The sequence below is a fragment of the Phyllobates terribilis genome, unplaced genomic scaffold (genome assembly GCF_046119375.1).
Source record: "Phyllobates terribilis strain yellow unplaced genomic scaffold, ASM4611937v1 Scaffold_12__6_contigs__length_324123572, whole genome shotgun sequence".
In the NCBI taxonomy this organism is placed as follows: domain Eukaryota; kingdom Metazoa; phylum Chordata; class Amphibia; order Anura; family Dendrobatidae; genus Phyllobates; species Phyllobates terribilis.
Genome location: NW_027362772.1, coordinates 96,233,775 through 96,257,965, shown reverse-complemented (window position 1 = coordinate 96,257,965; position 24,191 = coordinate 96,233,775). Strand labels below are relative to the sequence as shown.

Genomic DNA, 24,191 nt, shown 5'->3' with positions numbered 1-24,191 from the left:
GTGTCTATTACCGCGAGGTCACGTCGGGTGTCTATTACCGCGAGGTCACGTCGGGTGTCTATTACCGCGAGGTCACGTCGGGTGTTTATTACCGCGAGATCACGTCGGGTGTTTACTACCGCGAGGTCACGTCGGGTGTTTACTACCGCGAGGTCACGTCGGGTGTTTATTACCGCGAGGTCACGTAGGGTATCTATTACCGCGAGGTCACGTCGGGTGTTTATTACCGCGAGGTCACGTCGGGTGTTTATTACCGCGAGGTCACGTCGGGTGTTTATTACCGCGAGGTCACGTAGGGTATTTATTAATACATAGTTAATAAAGACAATGTTTTAAAGGGGGTTATATGTAAAGGATAATCCACACATTACAATCATCCCGTCCTCTGCAGGCGCTGACCTGCTGCGGTTCTGCTTATATATAGCAGCCAATCAGAAGTACAGGAGAAAGAAGCCTGAACCAATGGTGAGGCTGGGGGCGTGGCTCAGACTACCGGCTCTCTGCAGGCACAGATCACAGCTCTGCAGTAAAGCAGCAGGCGGAAATGTACACACGGTATATAGTGTAATCATTGTGCAGTGATGTTGTTTAGAGGTATCCGTGTATGAGGTGATGGCCTGCAATGACCATCAACAATAGCCTGGGTGCGTGCAGTGACAGACTGCAGCGGTCCCAGTGTGTGTGGCCACCGTCTGCAACGGTCTGGGTGAAGTCATGGTCTGGATGTGTGTGCTGACCATCTACAGTGATCATCTGCAGCGTTCTGGGTGTATATAATGAGTGTGTGGTGATACTGCAGCGGTCTGGGTGTACAGTGATGGGCTGCAGCGGTCTGGGTGTACAGTGATGGGCTGCAGAGGTCTGATGGTATGGTGCTGTGGCACCCCGAATCAGATTGGCGTCACGAACAGGATAGCGGGCCCGGTAGAACCTGGTACTGTGGGCTTAAATTGGACTTTATTGAATGTTTGTGGACTGTAAAAAGGGCCGTCGTTACTGCGCCATCGAGAAATTAAATGGCGTCACGGAGCGGGGAGAGAGTCGCTCGAGCGCGAGGATGGCCCCGTCGTTTTTAGAGTCACCCGGTTACTGAAGGAGTTGATCGTAGCGGCTGGCAACGGTTAACTAGGGGGGGGGGGGGGGCACCGTCATGAGTGAAGCAAACAATATCCGAGACCTTGAAGGAGGGCATGCCCAAGACGCTGGTGAAGGAGCCGCAGCATCTGGAGCGATGGCCCCGATAATGCCAACTGCCTTGCCGTATGTACCGGGGGCCAAATGGTTACCGACGTATGAAGGTAAACCCGGTACCTTAGCAGCTTTCAAACGTAAAATGTGTGCGATGACAGGAGAGCAGCGAGCCTCCGTTGTGCAGGGACAATTAATAGGTGCGGCGGAGCTAGAAGCTGAGACTTGGAGCCATGCTGATGGAGACTCTATAGAAAATGTGTTTGATCAGCTCAAAGCTGCTATTGAAAAACGCACACAGTCTGAACTAAGGATGCTATTCTACCAATGCAAGCAGAGACCGCAAGATACCATCAGAGACTTTGCCCTACGTTTACAAGCGGCACTCCGGTCCATAAAACAGGTAGATCCAGCAACTGTGCAAGAACTTGCAGAACAGTTTATGAATGGGTTGAGATCAGACTTTCACCGTCAGCAGGTGCACATGTGGGTCCTAGATCATCCAGATGTGGAGGACCATGCTGTAACTGTACTACGAGACCCGTTACCTGCAATTCCATCCTGACAGGTTAATACTTCTCACATGAACTTAGAGCCTACCCCTAAAGACTCTGTAGAAGCGGTAGGACAAGCTGTGGCACCCGAATCTGCTGATGACCTGGGTAATCAGGTGTTACAACTAACCAAAAACATGGACTACGTGTTAAAACTCTTGCAAGCCAGACCGGAGGCACAACCACCAAGCAAAATCCAGTTAGCTGAATCCCCTGAGGATGTTCCGTGGATGAGGAGAAAGGTCATGTTGCCCGTGCAGGGGACCAACGCACCATTCCGACGCAGAGCCATGTCACCCGTGGAGGGGATCAACAAGTCACCCGTGCAGGGGACCAACGCACCATTCCAACGCAGAGCCATGTCGCCCATGGAGGGGATCAACAAGTCGCCCATTCAGGGTACCAACGCACCATTCCGGCGCAGAGCCATGTCACCCGTGCAGGGGACCAACACACCATTCCGACCCAGAGCCATGTCACCCGTGCAGGGGACCAACGCACCATTCCGACCCAGAGCCATGTCACCCGTGCAGGGGACCAACGCACCATTCCGACGCAGAGCCATGTCACCCGTGGAGGGGATCAACAAGTCACCCGTGCAGAGGACCAAAGCACCATTCCGACGCAGAGCCATGTCGCCCGTGGAGGGGATCAACAAGTCGCCCATTCAGGGTACCAACGCACCATTCCGACGCAGAGCCATGTCGCCCGTGGAGGGGATCAACAAGTCGCCCATCCAGGGTACCAACGCACCATTCCGACGCAGAGCCACCGACCACACGGATTCTTCGGGACAACCCGTTTGCCTTCGTTGCAACAAACCGGGCCACTTTGCAAGAGGATGTCGTTTAAACCCGTGATTCCTGGGTCCCCGGGCCAATCCCCAGGAATAAAATGGCAGGGCCCATATGACTGGCGTAGTCGGTATGTGGGAGGCCGCCCGTACCTCAACATTACGTTAGAAGGAATCCCCACATCGGCCCTATTGGACACTGGGTCACAAGTCACCACCATCCCACATATCCTTTACAAGCAATTTTGGTCTGATGCTGATCTTAGCCCCCCAGACTCTAGTCTTGTCATTTTAGCAGCTAATGGTCGACCACTGAATCAGGTGGGGTTTAGAGAGGTAACAATAAAGCTGGGGAGAGTGGAGTTGAGAGGCCACTGACCGCTAGAGGGGTGGTGGATGTACGCAGGGGAAGAGTACCAATCCGCGGGGAGGAAGAAGTGAAACTACCCCGGTATGCTACTATAGCAAAACTGATAACATACAGACACTAGAGCCCTTGCCCCCGTCAAGTCAGGCGGAGGACAACAACCCCAAGGGACAGCTGGAGGAGTGGAGTCAGCAGTTGCACATAGGGACTGATGCCACTCCCGACCACCAGAAGCAAGGAGTTTACCGGGTAGTACAAGAGTTTAGCCAAGTATTCAGTAAGCATCCATTAGATTTTGGGAGGATAAAGGGTACGACATCACATACCCACAGGAGATCATCCCCGGATTAAAGTGAGACATAGTCCCATCCCACCAAACCACTACCAGTGTGCTAAAGAGATGCTGCAGAACATGAAGGAGGCTGGGGTTATAAGAGATAGCTGGAGTCCCTGGGCGGCCCCCTTAGTCTTAGTCAAAAAAAAGGATGGCACTATGAGGATGTGTGTGGATTACAGGGAGGTCAATAAGATCACTCACAAAGATGCGTACCCGTTACTCCGGATAGAGGAGTCTCTTGTTGCATTAAAGACGGCTAAGTATTTCTCCACATTAGATCTCACTAGTGGGTATTGGCAGGTCTCCGTTGCAGAAGAAGACCGGGAGAAAACAGCCTTCACAACACCAATGGGCCTATGCGAATTCAATAGCATGCCATTTGGGTTATGCAATGCACCGGGGACGTTTCAGAGACTCATGGAGTGCTGCCTGGGACACCGGAATTTTGAGACGGTACTTTTATATACCTGGATGACGTCATCGTGTATTCCAAAACCTATGAAGAACATCTGGAACACCTGGTGGAGGTATTTACAGCTCTAACAAAGTATGAAATGAAGCTCAAACCATCTAAATGTTACCTGCTGAAGCCAAAAGTCCAATACGTAGGGCATGTGGTCAGCGCGGATGGCGTAGCACCAGATCCGGAAAAAGTGACAGCGATCCAGGACTGGCAGAGGCCGACCACCGTCAGAGAGGTACGTTAGTTCTTAGGTTTGTTTAGATATTAAAGAAGATTTATTAAGGGCTACACGAAGATGGCAGCGCCCCCACAAGATCTTCTAATAGGCCAAGCTAAGAAGAGAAGGTCTTCAGAGCCGCCGTTGGAATGGGGAAAGAAACAAGAAGACTCCTTCCAACAAATGAAACAGGCCCTGACCGGTGAGGAAATCTTGGCGTACCCAGATTATAACCTACCATTTGTCCTCTACACGGATGCAAGTAATGTAGGCCTGGGAGCAGTACTGTCCCAAATACAAGAAGGCCAGGAAAGAGTAATTGCCTATGCCAGTAGAAGACTTCGACCTACCGAGAGGAACCCGGAAAATTACAGCTCCTTTAAGTTGGAGTTCCTGGCCTTGGTCTGGGCAGTCACGGAGAGGTTCAAGCATTACTTAGCAGCTTCAAAATTTACCATCTTTATGGAGAACAATCCGCTAACACATTTGGATACTGCAAAACTTGGTGCATTGGAGCAGCGCTGGATGGCCCGGCTATCGAACTACGACTTTACCATCAAGTACCGAGCAGGCCGTGGAAATGCAAATGCTGATGCCCTCTCCAGAAACCCTCAAGTACATTTGCAAGGGCTTGAAGAAGAAGCAGATGACTTGGAGGAAAATAGAACTTCCAGCTTTCCATAAAAGTAGAAAATGGAAAATGACAGAAACCCATATCTACCAGAACCGTCAGGATGTTGCACTAAACCCGCTGCCTCATTATGGATGGAAAGAGACCCAAGATAGTGATCCGGCAGTGAGCCTAGTGAAGAGGCTGGTAACCCAACCGGATTCCAAAACTGAGAAGAATGCTCCCCCAGAGGCCCAATACCTGTGGAAAGAAAGAAGCAGGTTATTTATCTATAAAAACCAATTGAGAAAAGTCTAGCAAAATCCAGAGAAAGACAAGAAACCAATTTCAATAAAAACGCACAAGGAATCCCGTTAACCCCCGGAGAATTGGTTTTGAAAAGGAAAAAGAGACTTCATAAGCTAGATAATCGATGGGAAGAAGAACCGTACACTGTATTACCATCCAATTTTGACAACCAGAAAACCTGTCTAATCAGCAAGGATAACGGAAAAACAACAGCAACAGTGTCCCGAGACCACTTAAAGAAGTGTCCTCAACCCTTACAACAAAAAGAATATATCCCTTGTCCTATACCAGAAGAAGAGACGCCAAGGACAATTAAGACAATCTTAGGAGAGTTACCCGCAGATTGGCCCCAAATAAGAGGAGCATATTTAATTCCCATGTTGACATTCCCACAACCAGTAGAAGGATCAAGAGCAGAAGAACCACCTGCTGCAGCCGAGCCAGGGAATCCTGCAATCGGTGTACCTGCCATTCCCACTGGGGGAGTGGGAAGACACTCCGGCATACCTGTGCTACGTAGACCAACACATGAGTCAGTAAGTAGTGTTCGCTCCACACCAGGCTTACGCACCAGTGGGATACCAGTTTTACGAAGGGCAGTAAGTAGTGTTCGCTCCACACCAGGCTTACGCACCAGTGGGATACCAGTTTTACGGAGGGCAGTAAGTAGTGTTCGCTCCACACCAGGCTTACGCACCAGTGGGATACCAGTTTTACGAAGGGCAGTAAGTAGTGTTCGCTCCACACCAGACTTACGCACCAGTGGGATACCAGTTTTACGAAGGGCAGTAAGTAGTGTTCGCTCCACACCAGACTTACGCACCAGTGGGATACCAGTTTTACGGAGGGCAGTAAGTAGTGTTCGCTCCACACCAGGCTTACGCACCAGTGGGATACCAGTTTTACGGAGGGCAGTAAGTAGTGTTCGCTCCACACCAGGCTTACGCACCAGTGGGATACCAGTTTTACGAAGGGCAGTAAGTAGTGTTCGCTCCACACCAGACTTACGCACCAGTGGGATACCAGTTTTACGAAGGGCAGTAAGTAGTGTTCGCTCCACACCAGACTTACGCACCAGTGGGATACCAGTTTTACGGAGGGCAGTAAGTAGTGTTCGCTCCACACCAGGCTTACGCACCAGTGGGATACCAGTTTTACGGAGGGCATCACGTATTAATTTTGGACACCCACCACTCAGATACAGGGAGTAAACCATAACAAGTGGGAAATGTAAATAGGTTCAAAAATGTAAATATGTAGTTAAAGTCAGTATATAGAAGAGTGACGAGTAGACCAAAACAGGTTACACCAGGTACACAACATAAAAAAGGGTGAGTAAAGTTGGCGTAAGAAGCTGTCTAGGGAGAGCCCAAGGCCAAAAGGCCTGCAGTGCTTATGACCGGTAGAGGCCCCTGCAGTACCTAGGACCCTTGCGCCGAGGCACACGTAGTAAATGTTTTATTGAGTATTGCGAATTATTAAGTCTATTTGAATCTTTAAGCCTAAAGAGACTTTACCTGTTGGGACGTCTGAAACTTTTTGCAAATTTTTAAGAATGGACCGAAGCCACAGGACTGGTGGTAGCAAAAACACTTTCCCTTTAACAGCCTGCAGCAGATTGACTAGCGTTGTATGGACTGGTTATCCATCTTTCCCATTATCCCTGGTTATTGTAAATTTTATTTTTGGGACTCTGTTCAAATTACAAATGTAAATGTTAATGTTATCTTTGTTAAAAAAAAAAATATGTTTCAGTCCCGGAGGACTGAAGTTGACTAGGGGGGAATGTGGCACCCCTGCGGGGGATTACCACGGGATCCATAGGTGCAGGGAGAGATGTACACTTGGGCACACACAACACCTTCCACCCCAGGTCTGAGGGGATGAGGAGTCAGTTTCCAGGGAGTCAGCAAAGCGGCAGTTAGTCTGGAAAACGGGGGTGAAGGAAGGATGAAGAAGAGAGCTGTGGGCAGGGGACCAGTGAAGCCCTGAACTAGGAAACCGGTCTGTGTTGTGAAAGCGCCCTAGAGAGAGGGACGGAGGCTAGAAGGAGAAAGAGATAAAACTATTATCCCTTTAGCTCACCCGGACACCGGAGTCCGAGATTGCTATTAATTCAGGAATAGCATAGAAAACCCGGACAGATCAGGAGGATCTATTCCCCCTGAAGAAGAAGGGGAAAGAGTCGCCAAACTTGACCAAGTATAGGCCCAGGGACCCAGAAAGAGAATTGGTAGCCCCAAGGAAAGGTCCTCATTGTCAGCTGTGGAGAAGGACCCCAAAGAAAGTAAAAGGTGGCAGGTTCAGCTTAAGGCAGGACTGATCCCAAACAACGCACACAGTGTTAGAGGAGGCCTCACAAATCTCCAGGGTGAATATCTCTACCTGCACCGAAAACCTGGTTACCCTCCTGAACTGTACCTGTTACCGGACATCAGTAAAAGAAAGGTACTGAAACAAAGTATTAATGTGTGTGTGTGCCTACTTTGTGATTATTGCCTATAGCGTGCGGACAAGCCGTATGCTGATCACCTCAGCGACCATTCACAGCGCTGGTAACTGATATTACCAGTTACCACAGGAGGTGTCACGACACAGTACTCCCATCATCCTCACCCCCACCACTTCACTGAGGGTCCAGGGCACGGAACCGGGAACCGACCAATCGTGATCCCCACCGAAGTAACCCATCCATCCCGGTATCCGAGTACCCCTACCCTATCGACCGAATCAGTGACCCTCTGCAGCGGTCTGGGTGTACAGTGATGGTCTGCAGCGGTCTGATGGTATGGAAACCCTATGCAGCGGTCTGGGTGTACAGTGATGGTCTGCAGCGGTCTGATGGTATGGAAACCCTATGCAGCGGTCTGGGTGTACAGCGATGGTCTGCAGTGGTCTGATGGTATGGAAACCCTATGCAGCGGTCTGGGTGTACAGTGATGGTCTGCAGCGGTCTGATGGTATGGAAACCCTATGCAGCGGTCTGGGTGTACAGTGATGGTCTGCAGCGGTCTGATGGTATGGAAACCCTATGCAGCGGTCTGGGTGTACAGTGATGGTCTGCAGCTGTCTGGGTGTACAGTGATGGTCTGCAGAGGTCTAAGTGTATGTGTACAGTGATGGTCTGCAGCGGTCTGGTGGTGTGGTGACGCACTGCAGCGGTCTGGGTGTGCAGTGCTGGTCTGCAGAGGTCTGAGTGTACGTGTACATTGATGGTCAGCAGCGGTCTAATGGTATGGCGACCCTCTGCAGCGGTTTAGGTGAACAGTGATGGTCTGAGTGTACATGTACAGTGATGGTCTAGTGGTGTGGTGACCCTCTGCAGCGGTCTGGGTGCGCAGTGATGGTCTGCAGAGGTCTGAATGTACATGTACAGTGATGGTCAGGTGGTGTGGTGACCCTCTGCAGCGGTCTGGGTGCGCAGTGATGGTCTGCAGCGGTCTGGGTGCGCAGTGATGGTCTGCAGAGGTCTGAATGTACATGTACAGTGATGGTCAGGTGGTGTGGTGACCCTCTGCAGCGGTCTGGGTGCGCAGTGATGGTTTGCAGCGGTCGGGTTGAGTGAAACATCCCAGTGCCCGCAACAATGTGGCTCTTCAGTGGCTGCCACACAAGCAGGCGGTCGCAGCCGGAAGTCACATGACCCCCTCGCCAGTAAAAGACACGTCACTTCCGGTAGCTGCTCAGTCACTGTCAGGGAGGAAGATGGCGTCGAGCTGCGGCTCCTCGGGCCCCGGCTGGGAGGTGGCGGTGCGGCCGCTTCTCTCCGCCTCATACTCGGCTTTTGACATGAAGGAGCTGCCGCAGCTGCTGGCCTCCGTGATAGAGAGGTGAGGAGGCCGGGGAGGAGGCTGCGGGGCCAGGACGGAGAGAGCTGTGTCACTGCGGCCATGACAGCTGCGGGGGCGGCCCTGACAACCGACACTGAGGAACCCCGACAACCACTGACACCCGCGGCATCATGACGTCATCCCTGACAGCCGGCTCCTCATCTCTGGCAGCCCATATTACCCCCACACTAATGCCCCCTGAGTACATAGCGCCCCCACAAGACCTGTGGCAGAGCGAATGTATTGCATTCAGACAACAGATATATTGTACCTCCCCCAAATCTGACAACCCGAGAATACTGTGCTGGGTCGCTGGCTGCCCGGGCGCGGACCCCCACACTTCACCCTGAGGTCACCAGTCATTGTGCTGCCTGGGCCTGCAGCGCCCCCCACTGGTGCCTGACAACCAGATCCATGTACAGATCACATACCCCCATCACCTCCCCGATCCCCCACCCAGCGTGATCACTGACACCCACTCTACAACCCCAGGCCCCAGCTGCAGCATCACCGCTGACACCTCAGTGTGTCCAAGACCCCCAACCCCTTGTACTTCCCAAATGATAACATCTCCCCCCACATAAACGTACTCCTGCCCCTCTGAAGGATACTGCATTGGCCGTCCTCAGTGATCCCCCAGATTGTGTGCGGCCCGCCGTACGTCCGTGTCCCCGTATCCCCTGGATTGTGTGCGGCCCGCCGTACGTCCGTGTCCCCGGATTGTGTGCGGCCCGCCGTACGTCCGTGTCCCCGGATTGTGTGCGGCCCGCCGTACGTCCGTATCCCCCGGATTGTGTGCGGCCCGCCGTACGTCCGTGTCCCCGTATCCCCCGGATTGTGTGCGGCCCGCCGTACGGCCGTGTCCCCGTATCCCCCGGATTGTGTGCGGCCCGCCGTACGGCCGTGTCCCCGTATCCCCCGGATTGTGTGCGGCCCGCCGTACGGCCGTGTCCCCTTATCCCCCGGATTGTGTGCGGCCCGCCGTACGGCCGTGTCCCCGTATCCCCCGGATTGTGTGCGGCCCGCCGTACGGCCGTGTCCCCGTATCCCCCGGATTGTGTGCGGCCCGCCGTACGGCCGTGTCCCCGTATCCCCCGGATTGTGTGCGGCCCGCCGTACGGCCGTGTCCCCGTATCCCCCGGATTGTGTGCGGCCCGCCGTACGGCCGTGTCCCCGTATCCCCCGGATTGTGTGCGGCCCGCCGTACGGCCGTGTCCCCGTATCCCCCGGATTGTGTGCGGCCCGCCGTACGGCCGTGTCCCCGTATCCCCCGGATTGTGTGCGGCCCGCCGTACGGCCGTGACCCCCTTATCACCCGGATTGTGCGCGTACGGCCGTGTCCCCTGGATTGTGCGCGGCCCGCCGTACGTCCGTGCTCCCCGATTGTGTGCGGCCCGCCGTCCGTGTCCCCGTATTCCCCGGATTGTGTGCGGCCCGCCGTACGGCCGTGACCCCCTTATCACCCGGATTGTGCGCGTCCCGCCGTACGGCTGTGTCCCCTGGATTGTGCGCGGCCCACCGTACGTCCGTGCTCCCCGATTGTGTGCGGCCTGCCGTGTCCCCGTATCCCCCGGATTGTGCGCGGCCCGCCGTACGTCCGTGTCCCCTTATCCCCTGGCCGGGTGTGAGCAGCCACTTGCCTATATTTATTTTTCACACTTCGGGGCGTCCCGGCTTCCCACTTCATGTGAATTACTACAGTGTTGGGTAAACAGGTTCCTGGCACAGAGGATGCAGATATATCCGAGCCAGTCTGACTGGTGCCTCGCCATGGAGGGCTATAAAGAAGCCTCAGTCAGCGCTCCAGACAGATACATTGGAGCAAACTGTTAGGTATTTGTGTTGCTTGGCTCAGATGATTGTCCAGACTGGGTATAATTGTAGCAAACCCTCAGCAGTGAGATGGCGATATCGTAACTGGTCTACAAATAAGAAACCGTGCAGGAGATTTGCAGGGCTCCCATGATGTGGTCACAGACCCCTGACCCAACCACTGGACCAGGGCTCTGAAAACTGTTTTGCTCCTCTCTAGTAATTATAGTTTCCTTTTACTGACAGCAAGCAGAGATCTTAATATGGTGAGGGAATAAAACGCGTCGGCCTCAATTCATTCTTCTTTCTGTGGCCACACTAACGTAAAATGTTTTATTGGATGTTAAGCTTTTTTACTCTAAAAAGTTGCAAAAGCTATCAGAGATTGCCTGCAGCGCTCTTTGTGTTGTCAGCGCTGCAGACACCAGTGGAGACTCTGCACTGGACCCAGGGAGGGGGGTTAAAGCACAGGTTGTGTTCATAAAACAAGCTGCAGCTGAGCGATGGGTTTTCTCAATGCCCCTTTTAAATCTTGGTATTAAGGCAAGATCCCACTTTACATCAATTCCTGAAAGCCTCTTGGGGTGCGTTCACACCACTGTGCAGCGTCCATATTTTGTGGTCCATGAGTGAGTCTCCGGACTCAGTCCACCTCTGTCCTCGTGGCCGATGGCTTTTCCCCGTGGTCTCGTCTTCTGTGAGCAGGACGAGGTCAGGATGAGTCTCTTTGTCTTTGCAGTGAATCGGAGATTCTTCACCATGACAAACAATACGAACCTTTCTACTCGTCCTTTGTGGCGCTGTCCACGCACTACATCACCACCGTGTGCAACCAGAGTAAGTATCTCCACATGGAGGAGGGCATGCTGGTGCTTGTAGTTCTACCCTCGTCGTTTGACTTCACCTGGACTTTTGTTCTCTCTGCCCCCAGTTCCCAGGAATCAGTTACAGTCTGTAGCTGCCGCTTGTAAAGTTCTGCTGGAGTTCTCGCTGCTGCGGCTGGAGAGTCCGGATGAGGCGTGCGCTGTGTCCCAGGTGGGTGCGGGTAGTCCACCCAGTACCGAATCCCCACAGCGGAGCCCCGCGGCTGAGCACAGACCGTGCAGTATATTAGTATTGTGTTCCCCAGAGTGTAATACTGATTATATCTCCTCTATATTCTGCAGAAGCATCTGATCCTGCTGATCAAGGGTCTGTGCACCGGCACCAGCCGTCTGGATCGCACCGAGATCATCACCTTCACTGCAATGATGAAGTCTTCTAAACTGCCACAAACTGTACAGACTCTGTCTGATGGTGAGCGAGAAGATTTACTGCTGAGCTCCCTATGTATGAGCAGAATGCAATTTACTGATCCTGAGTTACCTCCTGTATTATACTCCAGAGCTGCACTCACTATTCTGCTGGTGCAGTCACTGTGTACATACATTACATTACTGATCCTGAGTTACATCCTGTATTATACTCCAGAGCTGCACTCACTATTCTGCTGGAGCAGTCACTGGGTACATACATTACATTACTGATCCTGAGTTACATCCTGTATTATCCTCCAGAGCTGCACTCACTATTCTGCTGGTCCAGTCACTGTGTACGTACATTACATTACTGATCCTGAGTTACCTCCTGTATTATACTCCAGAGCTGCACTCACTATTCTGCTGGTGCAGTCACTGTGTACATACATTACTGATCCGGAGTTACCTCCTGTATTATACTCCAGAGCTGCACTCACTATTCTGCTGGTGCAGTCACTGTGTACATACATTACTGATCCGGAGTTACCTCCTGTATTATACTCCAGAGCTGCACTCACTATTCTGCTGGTGGAGTTTTCTTACTTCGTTTTTTCTTCTGCCACCAGTGGAGGAGCAGAAGGAGACAATTGTTCTTCTCAGTCCTGAATTGCGCCAGAAAGAGGTCAAAATGAACTTTCTTAACCAACTGACGTCTGTGTTTAACCCCCGAAGCTCTGCAGCATCATCATCCTCCTCCTCATCACACATGCAGGTCAGTAATGTTCTATAAGCCTCCACATTGGCTTTCCTTTTTTTTTTTCTTTTATGTCCTTATGATCCTGCAGCTGTTCTGGAAAAAAACAACTGCCGCAGGAACATGTCGCCCATTTCTTTCAGTTTCGAGAATCGCTCTGTCCAGTGTTCATTCCTCTGTTCCCATATTTCCTTTTTCCTAAAATTATTTTATTAATAAAAATAATATAAAAAAAACTTATTTTTATTAAAATATTTTATTTTTAGTTTTTGTATTTAATTAAAAAATTAATACATTTTTATTGTAGATTTTAATAAAATAATTTTTTTTTAATATATATATATATATATATATATATTGCATATTTTCTTTATTTTTATTTTAATTTATTTTTGGATTTAGGTGGAAACAGAAGTGGATGACACAATCTCAGATCCGGCATCAGCAGCGAAAACAAAGAGCATCTTCATAGCGCAGAACGTGGCCAGTCTGCAGGAGCTGGGTAAGGCTGTGTCTCATTGATTCCTCCTTAGTTCTCCAGATGTGGATGGGTCACAACCTTCTTAATCCATCGACCTCTCATATCTTTGATGGACTTGTAACGGGAGCCTCCATCGTCTTGTAAGCCGCTCCTCGTATTTTAGCTTTGCTTTTCTTTTGCAGGTGGATCGGAGAAGCTGCTCAGAGTTTGCTTGAACCTGCCGTACTTCTTGAGATATATTAACCGCTTCCAGGACGCCGTATCTGCCAATTCCTTCTTCATTATGCCTGCGACTGTTGGAGATGCCACAGCTGTTCGCAATGGGTGAGAAGGCTGCTGTTATTGGGGTCGCCTGATGGCGCTGTCTTACACGTACCCGCCGATCAGGCACGTTTCCTACAAATCGTGAGGTCTTCAGCACCGCTCACCCAGGATTGCTGCCAGACAGCCCCTCGCGTTTCACATACAGTCCCCTTTTCTCTGCCGCTCTATATATTGCTGGTGGTCCCCCATCGCAATGTATACTGCTTTCCTCACTTCTTAGGACGCCAGGTTCTGTATTTTGTTTAACCCCTTTGTCCTGACACTTTCCAGGTTTCACTCGCTGGTCATTGATGTGACCATGGCTCTGGACACACTCTCTCTACCCGTCATGGAGCCATTGACACCTCCTCGACTGAAAGACGTCACCCTCCTGGCCCTAAGCTGCTTGTATGCAGGTAAATGTCACTTATGTTCCCGTCCTCTGCCTCATTGTCCCTTACACAGCCTTGACCACTATCTTCCCCCTACGTGAAGGTGTCAGCGTGGCTACATGCATGGCGATCCTCCATGTCGGGGGCACCCAGCAGGTGCGGACTGGGTCTACAAGCTGCAAAGAGGAGGACTATGAAAACGATGCAGCCACCATTGTGCAGAAATGTGTACGTTTGTTCCTCCGCTGCCGGAGTCTGCGCCTATTGCTTGATTAAATCGCGCTAATTAATTTTGCTTTGTGATAGCTGGAAATCTACGAGATGATCGGACAAGCGATAAGCAGCTCCAGGAGGGCGGGCGGAGAGGTAGGATGGCTGGAGTCAGCATTGCCTGTCATCTGGGCTGGGGTCCAGTATAACGTACACGGCCCTGTATGTCATGTATCGTGTCCTCTTCACTTCTTCTGTGGGTTTTGTTTTGTAGCATTACCAGAACTTCCAGCTCCTTGGGGCCTGGTGCCTGGTGAACAGTCTGTACCTGATCCTCAATCTCAGCCCCACCGCCCTGGCAGACAAGGGCAAGGAGAAAGATCCGCTGGCAGCGCTCCGAGTCAAGGACATTGCCCGGACAAAGGAAGGCGTGGGCTCCCCAAAGCTGGGCCCCGGCAAAGGGTAGGTTGGCACATGGCAGAGATGCGCGCTCATCACCAGACACATTAAGGTTTTATTTACACAAAGATCCAGATGCCCTGAGTTTATCGTGATAGAGCTCAAACTCTTAAGACTGCAATGATCTGTTTGTCCCGCAGGCACCAAGGGTTTGGGGTCCTGTCGGTTGTCCTCGCTAACCACGCGATCAAGCTGCTCACGTCCCTATTCCAAGATCTGCAGGTGGAGACTTTGCACAAGGTGATTGATGTCTGCCACCTTATTATACTGGAGCCCGGCTCAGTAATGGCCTTTTAACGTATTCGTTCTTTCCTCACTATCTATAGTGTATAATTTCTGCCCTCCCTGAGAACACAGATGCTTACTTCCCTCTCTCCATACTTTAATCAGCCGTGTCACCCTGTCCTAATAACTGCAAGGAAGCAAATAAACTATTCAAAATAAAATGAGTACAAAGGTGTAAAAGCCAGCGAGTTGTGCAGCCGAGGACTCGTCAGCACAGATTTGATTAATGATTTCATTTAACTGCAGTACCTAAATCCCATTTATAACTATACTTTACGTTTCTTTTAATTCTTCTTTCTTTTTACATTTTTTTTCCCTAAATTTCTTTCTAAACAGCAAACCTGGGACACAGACGGCCCCCTGGCCGAGCTGAGCATCGCGGCCCAGAGCACGTCCATCCAGAGGATACAGAGACTCATCGACTCCGTCCCTCTGACAAATCTGCTCTTCACGGTCTTATCTACGTCTTACCGGAAGGTGAGGGTTTTTTTTTTTTAAGTTCATTGAGTTGATTTTGGTGTAAAATAGTTGTGACCGGGGAGGTTCGATATCGATACAGACTCATTAATTACTATTGTGCTCACAGGCCTGTGTGTTACAACGACAGAGGAAAGGCTCCATGAGCAGCGACGCCAGTGCGTCCACGGATTCTAACACTTACTATGAAGACGACTTCAGCAGCACAGAGGAAGACAGCAGCCAAGGTGACGTTCATATCTGTGCCACTAGGAAAGGGGAAGACTCCATTTCTTGGTAGAAACGTGTCAGTGGGATTTTTAGTAGATGAATATATTGGCATGACCTGGTCCGGCAGCCTGGATTCGAGCCCTGAGAACCATCGCCTGCCAGCTGGCTTTTTCGACTCTTCTTCCAGCTGCAACGATGACGCCGGCTTATCTGAAGAGGAGCTGGTAGAAGGTGATTCTCGGGGCACGGGATAGTGACCATGCTGCTTGTGTTCATACAGATGACGACAGTGAGCCCATCCTGGGGCAGTGGTTTGAAGAGACGATCTCTCCAAGTAAAGAAAAGGTGCCTCCGCCGCCCCCACCACCGCCGCCTCTCGAGAGCTCTCCCAGAGCCAAAAGTCCAAGCAAGCAGAACCCTGCGGGAAACGGCAATATCCTGGCCAGCCGCAAGGATCCGGAGCTGGTATGAATAGCGACCTAGCAGTGTTATACTCGTTGCATGGAGCCTCTTCTTACACAAGGTGATGTGACCTGTCTTCCTCCAGTTCCTCAGCCTCGCCTCCAATACCCTGAACTTCGTCACCAGCTGCATGCTGAACTCCCGCAGCAACTTCATCCGCAACTACCTGAGCGTGTCGCTGACCGAGCAGCACATGTCCACCCTGGCTTGTATCATCAAGGACGTGGACAAGGATGGGCTGAAAGGTGCCGAGTCTTTCCTTAAAGACGCTGTTACTTTGCTGAGAAGAATTCATTTCTTACGCTGCTTTTTCCCTTTTCTAGGCTCATCCGATGAGGATTTCGCTGTGGCTTTGTACCAGTTTAATCATTGCTTGGTTACGTCTGATCTTCAGTCTCCAACACTGCAGGTAGTTGCATTTTTTTTTTCCGGTTAGTGTTTAATTTCTTTTAAGGATTCGTTATATTTTTATTTTGTTATTTTTTTTTATTTATTTTTTTATTTTTATTTTTTATTTATTTTTTTTATTTATTTATTTTTTAATTATTTAACCCTTTTCTTGGTTCTTGTCAGAGCGCTCTTCTCCAGCACCTCGGCATTGCTCCCCTCAGTGAGGGTCCTTGGCCCCTGTACATCCATCCCCAGAGTCTATCTGTCCTGTCGCGTCTCCTGCTGCTGTGGCAGCACAAGGCGAGCGTGCAGGGAGAACCAGACGTACCAGAATGTCTCCGTGTGTGGGAGAGGTGAGAGCAGTCTATGCTTCAATTTATAACCTCGGCGACATCAAACTATACCAGACCGGCTTCTCTAGTTTTAAATGGGCTCTTCACTACTGGACCCCTACCGCTTCTTTATCCGGTATGGGATGTTGCAAGATCAATGCGGCCAAGTACCTTCCCGGTCCATACACGAATGTGTTCACAATCTTAATCTTTCGTTTTTTTTCATTCAGGTTTGTTGGGACCCTGAAGCAGAGCGCCCTCCAGGGAGTGGTCCCGGGAGACATAGAAGACGTGAACGTGGATCATCTCCAGCTGCTGCTTCTCCTCTTTCACAATTTATCAGACGAGGGGCGGCAAGGCATCCTATTGCTCTGTATACGAACGCTGCAGGACTTGGCCACTAACCTGGATTCGCAGTTGCTGGCGGTTCCTCTCCTCCTTGCGCGATTGCTCCTAGTATTTGACTATCTCTTACACCAGTACTCCAAGCCGCCGCTCTACCTCTTCGAGCAGGTGAGGTTTGGGATGATTTCTTCTGGCTGGTGTCTTTCGCGGGTTCTTTGCTTTTGCTCTTTGCGTTCACTGTTTTGCAATGTTCCTTTTTGTGCCGTAGGTTCAGTACAATCTGCTAACACCTCCGCTTGGCTCTGGGGCGTCACACGAGGGGTCCGGCCGCTCTTCAGCTTTGTATTACGGATTTAAAGAAGTGGAAGAAAATTGGACTAAACACTGCGCAACAGGTGAGAATTTATCTACCTGTGTCCCCATTACTAAATTACCCATCCCGATGGTGATGATAGCAGTAGTCTCGTAATTGGGAGGACACCCTTTTTGACAAGTAATGTTGGGTCACAGATGCCGCTCCTCAGCCTCGATTCTACAGCATCCTCACCCAGGAAGCCTCTGAGGACGACCTGCACCGTCTTGATGCAGAGGTACGTCCTTCTCTCCATTGTCGGTGAAAGCCTACGTGATCTATCCAGTATCGACCCATCTTATATCTTTCTGATTTTTCGGCAGGTGTGTGAAGTTCTCTTCTCTCGAGCGCTGAAATACGACGACTTGTATACCGCCCTGATTTCTTTACTGGCCGCCGGATCCCAACTTGACACTGTCCGGAGGAATGAGAACAAAAGCATCACCGTCCTGGTGAGCGCTTCGTCGTCTGCCGCGTGCTTTGTCGTCGTCGTCGTCCGCCGCGTGCTTTGTCGTCGTCGTCTGCCGCGTGCTTCACAGAGCAGGGGGCTTCTCATTTTCTGTCTCCTGACGTTTGTTTCCTTATCAGGAGGCCTGTGCCCTGCAGTATCATTTCCTGATCCTGTGGAAGATCCTGGGAATTTTACCACCCTCCACAAGCTACATGAAGCAGCTGGCGCAGAACGTCTCCGGACCTAGTGAATGCGAGATCCTTCACACCTTGCGCTGGGCGTCTCGACTCCGAGTGCCGTCATATCAGCTCTGGATAAAGGTGAGGAGCGGAGATGCTCTGCGTATCTTAATTATTGGAAGTAGATGTGAGGATGGACTTTTATAGAATTTATCTTCTTGTGTTTAGGATCACCTTGTGACGCAGGGATTGAAACCAGAACAAGCCGCGTCAATGGCCGAGCAAACTGCAGCCAAGTGTAACTCGATTAATTATGACGTAGAGGTGGCAGAGGAGTATATCACCCGGCAGGTGCGCGCTGCTGGCTGCGTTTTTCATTTACTGCTTTGCCTCTTGAAATTGATGCCAAATTATCTCTTCCATTTTTTTTTTTTTTTTTTTTTTTTTTTTATATATTCTAGATCTCGACATATTGCAGCTCTAATGGATACACATTCGAACAGCTCCGTAAAGGGCCCAACCTGCAGTGTATCTACACGTTGGATGCGATGATCTGCAAAGTGCAAGTATCTCTGGATGAACATTTCTCTAAACTGTCAGCCGAGACCGACCCTCACAAGTCGTCACAAATGGCGAAGAACCTCCTGCCGGCTGCGTTACAGCTCCTGGACATGTACGCTTCTCTCACCCGCTGTTACTTGCTGCGGAGCCTTCCAGAGGAAGGGATTGAGGAGAAGAAGCTGCAGGGCTACGCAGCTGTACTTGCCATTGGGTCTTCCCGATGCAAAGCCAACACTCTTGGTAAGTAGCTTGGTAAAAAAAAAAGTAATGCTTAAAGGGTTATTCCCTCTTAAATACAGTTCTGCATTTTACCTTTTTTTTTTCTTGCAATATTAACACTTTTGTTTTCACCTCGTTGCCTTATAGTTCGACCACCGTTCTTGCACGTGGTCGACCTCCAAGGCAACGAGCTGTAAACAAATGTTAATTTCTAAAGAAAGGCTGAACATTTTAATAAGCAGTTTAGTGCAGAGTTGCTTGCATTTACCCGCTCCATCCATTTCTGAAGATGGGAACATCCCTTTAAACGCTCGATTTTATTGATTCATGTCTCCTCAGGCCCCGTCTTGATCCAGAACCTCCCGACCTCTGTGCAGACCTTATGTGCGACATGGAACAACATTCACACCAATGAGTTCCCCAGTATCGGTTCCTGGGTAAGTGTCTTGTCACATCGGTCATCGGTGCACGTTTTGCGTTGCGATGTAGTAACCCTGTGCTGGCTTACGTTGTAGCGCAATGCCTTCGCCAATGACACCATTCCTTCGGAAAGCTACATCGGGGCGGTGCAAGCCGCCCACCTGGGCACGTTGTGCAGCCCCAGCCTGTCGCTCGCCGCGTCTCTCAAGCACGTTCTGCTGTCGCTGGTCCGGCTCACAGGCGACCTCATCGTGTAAGTTCTTCTACAGTTCTCGGTGCATTTTGTTTTATCCGCCGCTGTATTTTTTTTTTTTTTTTACCCGGGATCGTTGTCCTTTAGATGGTGCCCGGAAGATGTGAATTCTCAGCAGTTGATCCAGTCGCTGCTTCCTCTCCTCCTGGAGAGCAGCACGGAGAGCGTGGCTGAGCTGTGCAGCACCTCGCTGGAGCGAGTGCTCGGACCGGCCGAGTCCGACGAGTTCTTGTCCCGGATGTACGAGAAGCTGATCACCGGCTGTTACAACATCCTTGCCCACCACTCCGATCCCACCAGGTAAGTGTCCATATATGAGGATGAGCTCTTGTGATAAGTCCGGTCCTCATTCACCAAAGCCGTCTTCTCTAGTGGCCTGGACGAGTCCATCCTCGAGGAGTGTCTGCAGTTCCTGGAGAAGCAGCTGGAGAGTAGCCTGGCTCGCAAAGCCATGGAGGAGTTCTTTACCGAGAGGTAATTGCCGTGATGGCGCGGCTGTATACAAAGAGCGGAGGTGTATACAGCTGACTGTGCTTCTCTTACAGAGGAGAACTGGTGCAGATAATGATGGCGACTGCAAACGAGGCGCTCTCCGCCAAGTTCTGCAACAGAGTCCTGAAGTTATTCACAAAACTTTTCCAACTCGGTAAGTAATGTCCTCTCTGGCAAGGGGGGAGGGAGGCAAATATTTGATGGTATTTGGTGAGCGGGGCCAATACACCTTCCATGCAATTTAGTAAAACACCCCGCATTGGTTAGGAGGGCCGAGGCTCTGTAGGGTCTCGACTAGACAATTACTTTTCAGAAGGGGTTTATTTAGTTGGCAGAGTTGAGACCCTTCTCCAAATTCTTACAGCCAGATGAGCGAATGTCTGCGATATTGCAGACCTATAAGCCTCCATGCATGCCCGGGTTTGTCCAGGAGGAGCCTCGGAAGAAATGTCCTGATCTACACCTGCGGGTAGACATGGGGACATGCGTCCGCCAGCGGGCTCTTTTGTAAACTCAAGTATATACCTGACGCTATAACTATTTCAGATCTCTGTACGGCAGTTAACGGTCACTAGCTCTTCTCCATACAGTTAAGAAAAAAGTTATGGCAACTTCTGCAATACACCTGTGCTGTGCAGGTCAAGAGGACGCCCTTTTGATCTCGGACATGGCCCTATACGTCGGACATGGCCCTATACGTGTCGTCTGGGAACTTTTTTACACTGGTTTCAGGACTGTGGATCAATATGCACAAAACTTTCATTTTCATCAGCACGACTTTACCCCCCCCCCCCCCCCAGATTTATTATACCCTTATACTCCGCCATGGATCCAGATACAAAAATAAAGTAGATAAGCAAATATTTGTCGATTCCCGATCAGCCTGTTGAATATTTTATTGCTTTTTGCTTTGCAGCCGAGAAGAATCCAAGCCCCAGCCTGCTGCGTCTCTGCGGCACCTTGGCACAACTCGCCTGTGTGGAGCCGTCCCAGCTGCAATCTTGGCTCGTCCGTATGACAACGCCGCCTCCCAAGGACTCCGACCAGACGGAGATAGTCCAGGAGAACCGCCAGCTGCTGCAGCTGCTCACAGCGTACATTGTGCGGGAGAACAGGTGCGTCCTCGTTCCTCGCGGCGTACGACCAATGTGTTTTCCGATCATTGATTGACGCTTCGTGTCCTGCAGCCAAGTTGGGGAAGGTGTGTGCACTGTGCTGCTCAGCACCCTCATCCCTATGGCTACGGACCTCTTGGCTAACGGGGACGGCTCTGGCTTTCCTGAACTCATGGTGGTGATGGCCACTCTGGCCAGCTCCGGACAGGGCGCAGGACATCTCCAGCTGCACCGCGCGGCAATGGACTGGCTAGCAAGATGGTGAGTACAATTCTGTGTTCTGTAAGACTGACACCAATGCCGAGCAAGTAATGAACCGTCCGTCTCTTCCAGTAAGAAATATCTATCCCAGAAAAATGTTGTGGAGAAGCTGAACAACAACGTGATGCAAGGCAAGGTGAGCGCGGCGACAGTCAGCGTGCACCATTAACGTCGTCTTAGGATGCAGAGTTACGGTGCATTTTCTCTTTCTGGTTCTCCAGCATGTGACCATCCTGGAGTGCACGTGTCACATAGTGTCGTACCTGGCGGATGTCACCAACGCATTGAGCCACGGCGCAGGGCAAGGACACTGCCACCTTCCCGTGGACGGAGAAGAGCGAGCCATAGAGGTGGACTCGGACTGGGTGGAAGAGCTGGCTGTGGAAGAGGACGATTCCCAGGCCGAAGACTCGGTAAGACCCCAGTGAATAGGTGATCACTTGATAAAGGTCTGACCGATCCACAAAAGAGGCAACTTTTTTCCCCCTTTAAAATGGAGTGGCGATGCACCCTCCCGACCATTCCTTCCCTGTGGGGTTGCAGTCGGCCCTTGGAGAATGAATGGAGCTGCGGTTTTATGCAACTTTACAACATCCGGAAACATGAATAAATACTAAAAAAAAAGGACATCCTTGAGGCAGCCATGGGGTCAAACAATAATTGACGTCAGCATAGCCCGACGCCAGTGACCTGACCGCTGCGCCCATTGATAGGCTTCAGAGTCCATATAATCAGTAAGGTCATGGGTGGTCTGTCATCAACGCTCCCGTCTCTGCAGAGACCATCGGGCGGCAGGGCTAGAGCAGAGGCCAGTGTGCCATATTATATTATATTTCAAACTTATGGCTGCCCCCAGAAATATACCTATAGATCGGAGAAGCCCTTTAGTCAGGTCCACCCGTTCTGTGTTAGTAAGAAGCTGCGATACGCTGATGTGACCCATGGATGTATACTTTTTATTCTAGGATGAAGATTCGCTCTGTAACAAGCTCTGTACATTCACAATCACCCAGAAAGAATTCATGAATCAGCACTGGTGAGTGACGTGACCGACACGCGTTTATCCACGAAGTGTCTCCCAGTAGATGAGACGCCTTCAGATTGTCGTCAGCCGCTGTATGAATGCAGGTTACGCCCTTCACAGGTATCACTGTCACACCTGTAAGATGGTGGATGGAGTCGGGGTGTGCACCGTCTGTGCCAAGGTCTGCCACAAAGACCACGAAATTTCCTACGCCAAGTACGGATCGTTTTTCTGTGACTGTGGAGCTAAGGAAGATGGCAGCTGCATGGTGGGTGGTCGTCTTCTCTGTCCACCCCGCGGTTAAGGTGCCGTTCACATAAAACTAAACACTACTTCTTCCATTAGGCTTTAGTTAAAAGAACCCCGAGCAGTGGCATGGGATCCACTATGAAAGAATCGGCCTTCCAGAGCGAACCTCGTCTGCCGGAAAGTGCCATCCGACACCCCGGCTCTGCCCTCACCGACAAGGGGAAAGTGACCATCAGCGACGGCAAAGGAGACGACGAGAAGCCGAAGAGGAGCAGCTTGTGCCGTAACATCGAGGGCTGCCGCGAGGAGCTGATGTGCCAGGTGGGTGCCTCCTGGCGTGACGGGTGCCGTTCACATCCCTTATTCACCATCACAGCTCGGTCCGCCATGACATATTTTCTTTGTTCTAGGCCAATGTTTCGTTTGCTCCATTGATCCTGGACATGTTGAACTTCCTGATGAGCCCCGTGCGGAATAACTTCCAGCAGGCTTCTGCCGTTGGGAGTAGTAGTCGTGCTCAGCAAGCTCTGGACCAGCTGCACACTTTAGAGAAAAGCGTGGAAATGACGGACCAGCTGATGGTGAGGAGCACGGGAATGGATCACCAGCGACCCATAGAGAGGTGGACAGATCCGTGATGATCTTTGTGGATTGCAGGTTCCGACTTTGGGCTCGCAGGAAGGAGCTTTCGAGAACGTGAGGATGAACTACAGCGGCGATCAGGGCCAGACCATCAGACAGCTGATCAGCGCTCATGTATTGCGCAGGGTCGCCATGTGCGTCCTGTCCTCGCCTCACGGGAGGCGGCAGCACTTAGCCGTCAGCCACGAGAAGGGGAAGGTGAGCATGGTACTAATGTCATTGAGCGGCCACTTACACTAAGCCTTGGATGCAGAGGCCTCTCCTGTCTGTGGCTGGGGAGACTCTTGTGCTTGATTATTGAGCGTATTATTTGCTGTAAATGTGAAGCCGGTCTTTGCTTTGTGATCGTTTCCTCCTTCTCTGGACATTTTCATAGACTTATTTACTGCTTCTCGCCGCAGATTACAGTATTGCAGCTTTCCGCGCTGCTGAAACAGGCAGATTCCAGTAAGAGGAAGCTCACGCTGACGCGTCTGGCCTCGGCACCGGTCCCGTTCACCGTCCTCAGCCTCACCGGCAACCCATGCAAAGAGGACTACCTGGCTGTGTGCGGCCTGAAGGTCGGCGTGCTTGAGCTGATTATTATTTTTACAGTAATCTACACTAGATTTGGGTTTTTACCGATCGTTTCGTCTCTCCCGACCTCCTAGGACTGTCACGTGCTGACGTTCAGCGGCTCAGGATCCGTTTCTGATCACTTGGTCCTTCATCCCCAACTCGCCACCGGCAACTTCATCATTAAAGCAGTCTGGCTGCCCGGCTCCCAGACTGAGCTGGCCATCGTCACTGCCGACTTTGTAAAGGTTGGTAAAATCATTGGGAAAGCGTATAAAATGTGTCCCGTGTGGTGCGGAGTTGTGACTGTGTGCGGCGATTTTATCCTCCCAGGTTTACGATCTGTCGTCCGACGCTCTAAGCCCGACCTTCTACTTCCTTCTGCCGAGCTCCAAGATCCGAGACGTCACCTTCCTGTTCAATGAAGAAGGGAAGAACATCATCGTGATCATGTCTTCTGCCGGCTACGTGTACACTCAGCTGATGGAGGAGTCCAGCAGCGCCATGCACGGCCCTTTTTATGTCACCAACGTCCTGGAAGTTTCTCACGAAGATCTGAAGGTTTGTGAATCACTATTCAATCCTAAGCTTTTCTTGCAA

The 24,191-nt window shown here is 51.0% G+C and overlaps 1 protein-coding gene across 15 annotated transcripts in view; it reads left to right on the top strand.

The window, feature by feature from the left end:
- Nucleotides 1-8,500: 8,500 nt before the first annotated feature.
- The window catches only part of UBR4 (ubiquitin protein ligase E3 component n-recognin 4), a 41,692-nt gene continuing 26,001 nt past the window's right edge, over nt 8,501-24,191 (top strand). For all 15 annotated transcript variants that reach the window (XM_073656195.1, XM_073656192.1, XM_073656191.1 and 12 more), the window contains exons 1-42: nt 8,501-8,668; nt 11,220-11,317; nt 11,412-11,515; nt 11,647-11,776; nt 12,345-12,490; nt 12,875-12,974; nt 13,136-13,277; nt 13,548-13,672; nt 13,752-13,876; nt 13,955-14,014; nt 14,133-14,320; nt 14,458-14,557; nt 14,939-15,079; nt 15,189-15,306; nt 15,570-15,754; nt 15,837-15,996; nt 16,075-16,160; nt 16,325-16,494; nt 16,704-16,986; nt 17,087-17,213; nt 17,329-17,408; nt 17,494-17,622; nt 17,759-17,941; nt 18,029-18,151; nt 18,262-18,601; nt 18,920-19,017; nt 19,096-19,253; nt 19,341-19,553; nt 19,626-19,727; nt 19,799-19,899; nt 20,662-20,860; nt 20,933-21,121; nt 21,194-21,257; nt 21,343-21,534; nt 22,087-22,157; nt 22,266-22,413; nt 22,491-22,715; nt 22,805-22,975; nt 23,052-23,234; nt 23,438-23,596; nt 23,687-23,839; nt 23,925-24,152. In XM_073656195.1, coding sequence (XP_073512296.1) covers nt 8,544-8,668; nt 11,220-11,317; nt 11,412-11,515; nt 11,647-11,776; nt 12,345-12,490; nt 12,875-12,974; nt 13,136-13,277; nt 13,548-13,672; nt 13,752-13,876; nt 13,955-14,014; nt 14,133-14,320; nt 14,458-14,557; nt 14,939-15,079; nt 15,189-15,306; nt 15,570-15,754; nt 15,837-15,996; nt 16,075-16,160; nt 16,325-16,494; nt 16,704-16,986; nt 17,087-17,213; nt 17,329-17,408; nt 17,494-17,622; nt 17,759-17,941; nt 18,029-18,151; nt 18,262-18,601; nt 18,920-19,017; nt 19,096-19,253; nt 19,341-19,553; nt 19,626-19,727; nt 19,799-19,899; nt 20,662-20,860; nt 20,933-21,121; nt 21,194-21,257; nt 21,343-21,534; nt 22,087-22,157; nt 22,266-22,413; nt 22,491-22,715; nt 22,805-22,975; nt 23,052-23,234; nt 23,438-23,596; nt 23,687-23,839; nt 23,925-24,152 — 6,222 coding nt within the window. In that variant the 5' untranslated portion in view covers nt 8,501-8,543. The remainder of the gene's footprint in view (nt 8,669-11,219; nt 11,318-11,411; nt 11,516-11,646; nt 11,777-12,344; nt 12,491-12,874; nt 12,975-13,135; nt 13,278-13,547; nt 13,673-13,751; nt 13,877-13,954; nt 14,015-14,132; nt 14,321-14,457; nt 14,558-14,938; nt 15,080-15,188; nt 15,307-15,569; nt 15,755-15,836; nt 15,997-16,074; nt 16,161-16,324; nt 16,495-16,703; nt 16,987-17,086; nt 17,214-17,328; nt 17,409-17,493; nt 17,623-17,758; nt 17,942-18,028; nt 18,152-18,261; nt 18,602-18,919; nt 19,018-19,095; nt 19,254-19,340; nt 19,554-19,625; nt 19,728-19,798; nt 19,900-20,661; nt 20,861-20,932; nt 21,122-21,193; nt 21,258-21,342; nt 21,535-22,086; nt 22,158-22,265; nt 22,414-22,490; nt 22,716-22,804; nt 22,976-23,051; nt 23,235-23,437; nt 23,597-23,686; nt 23,840-23,924; nt 24,153-24,191) is intronic.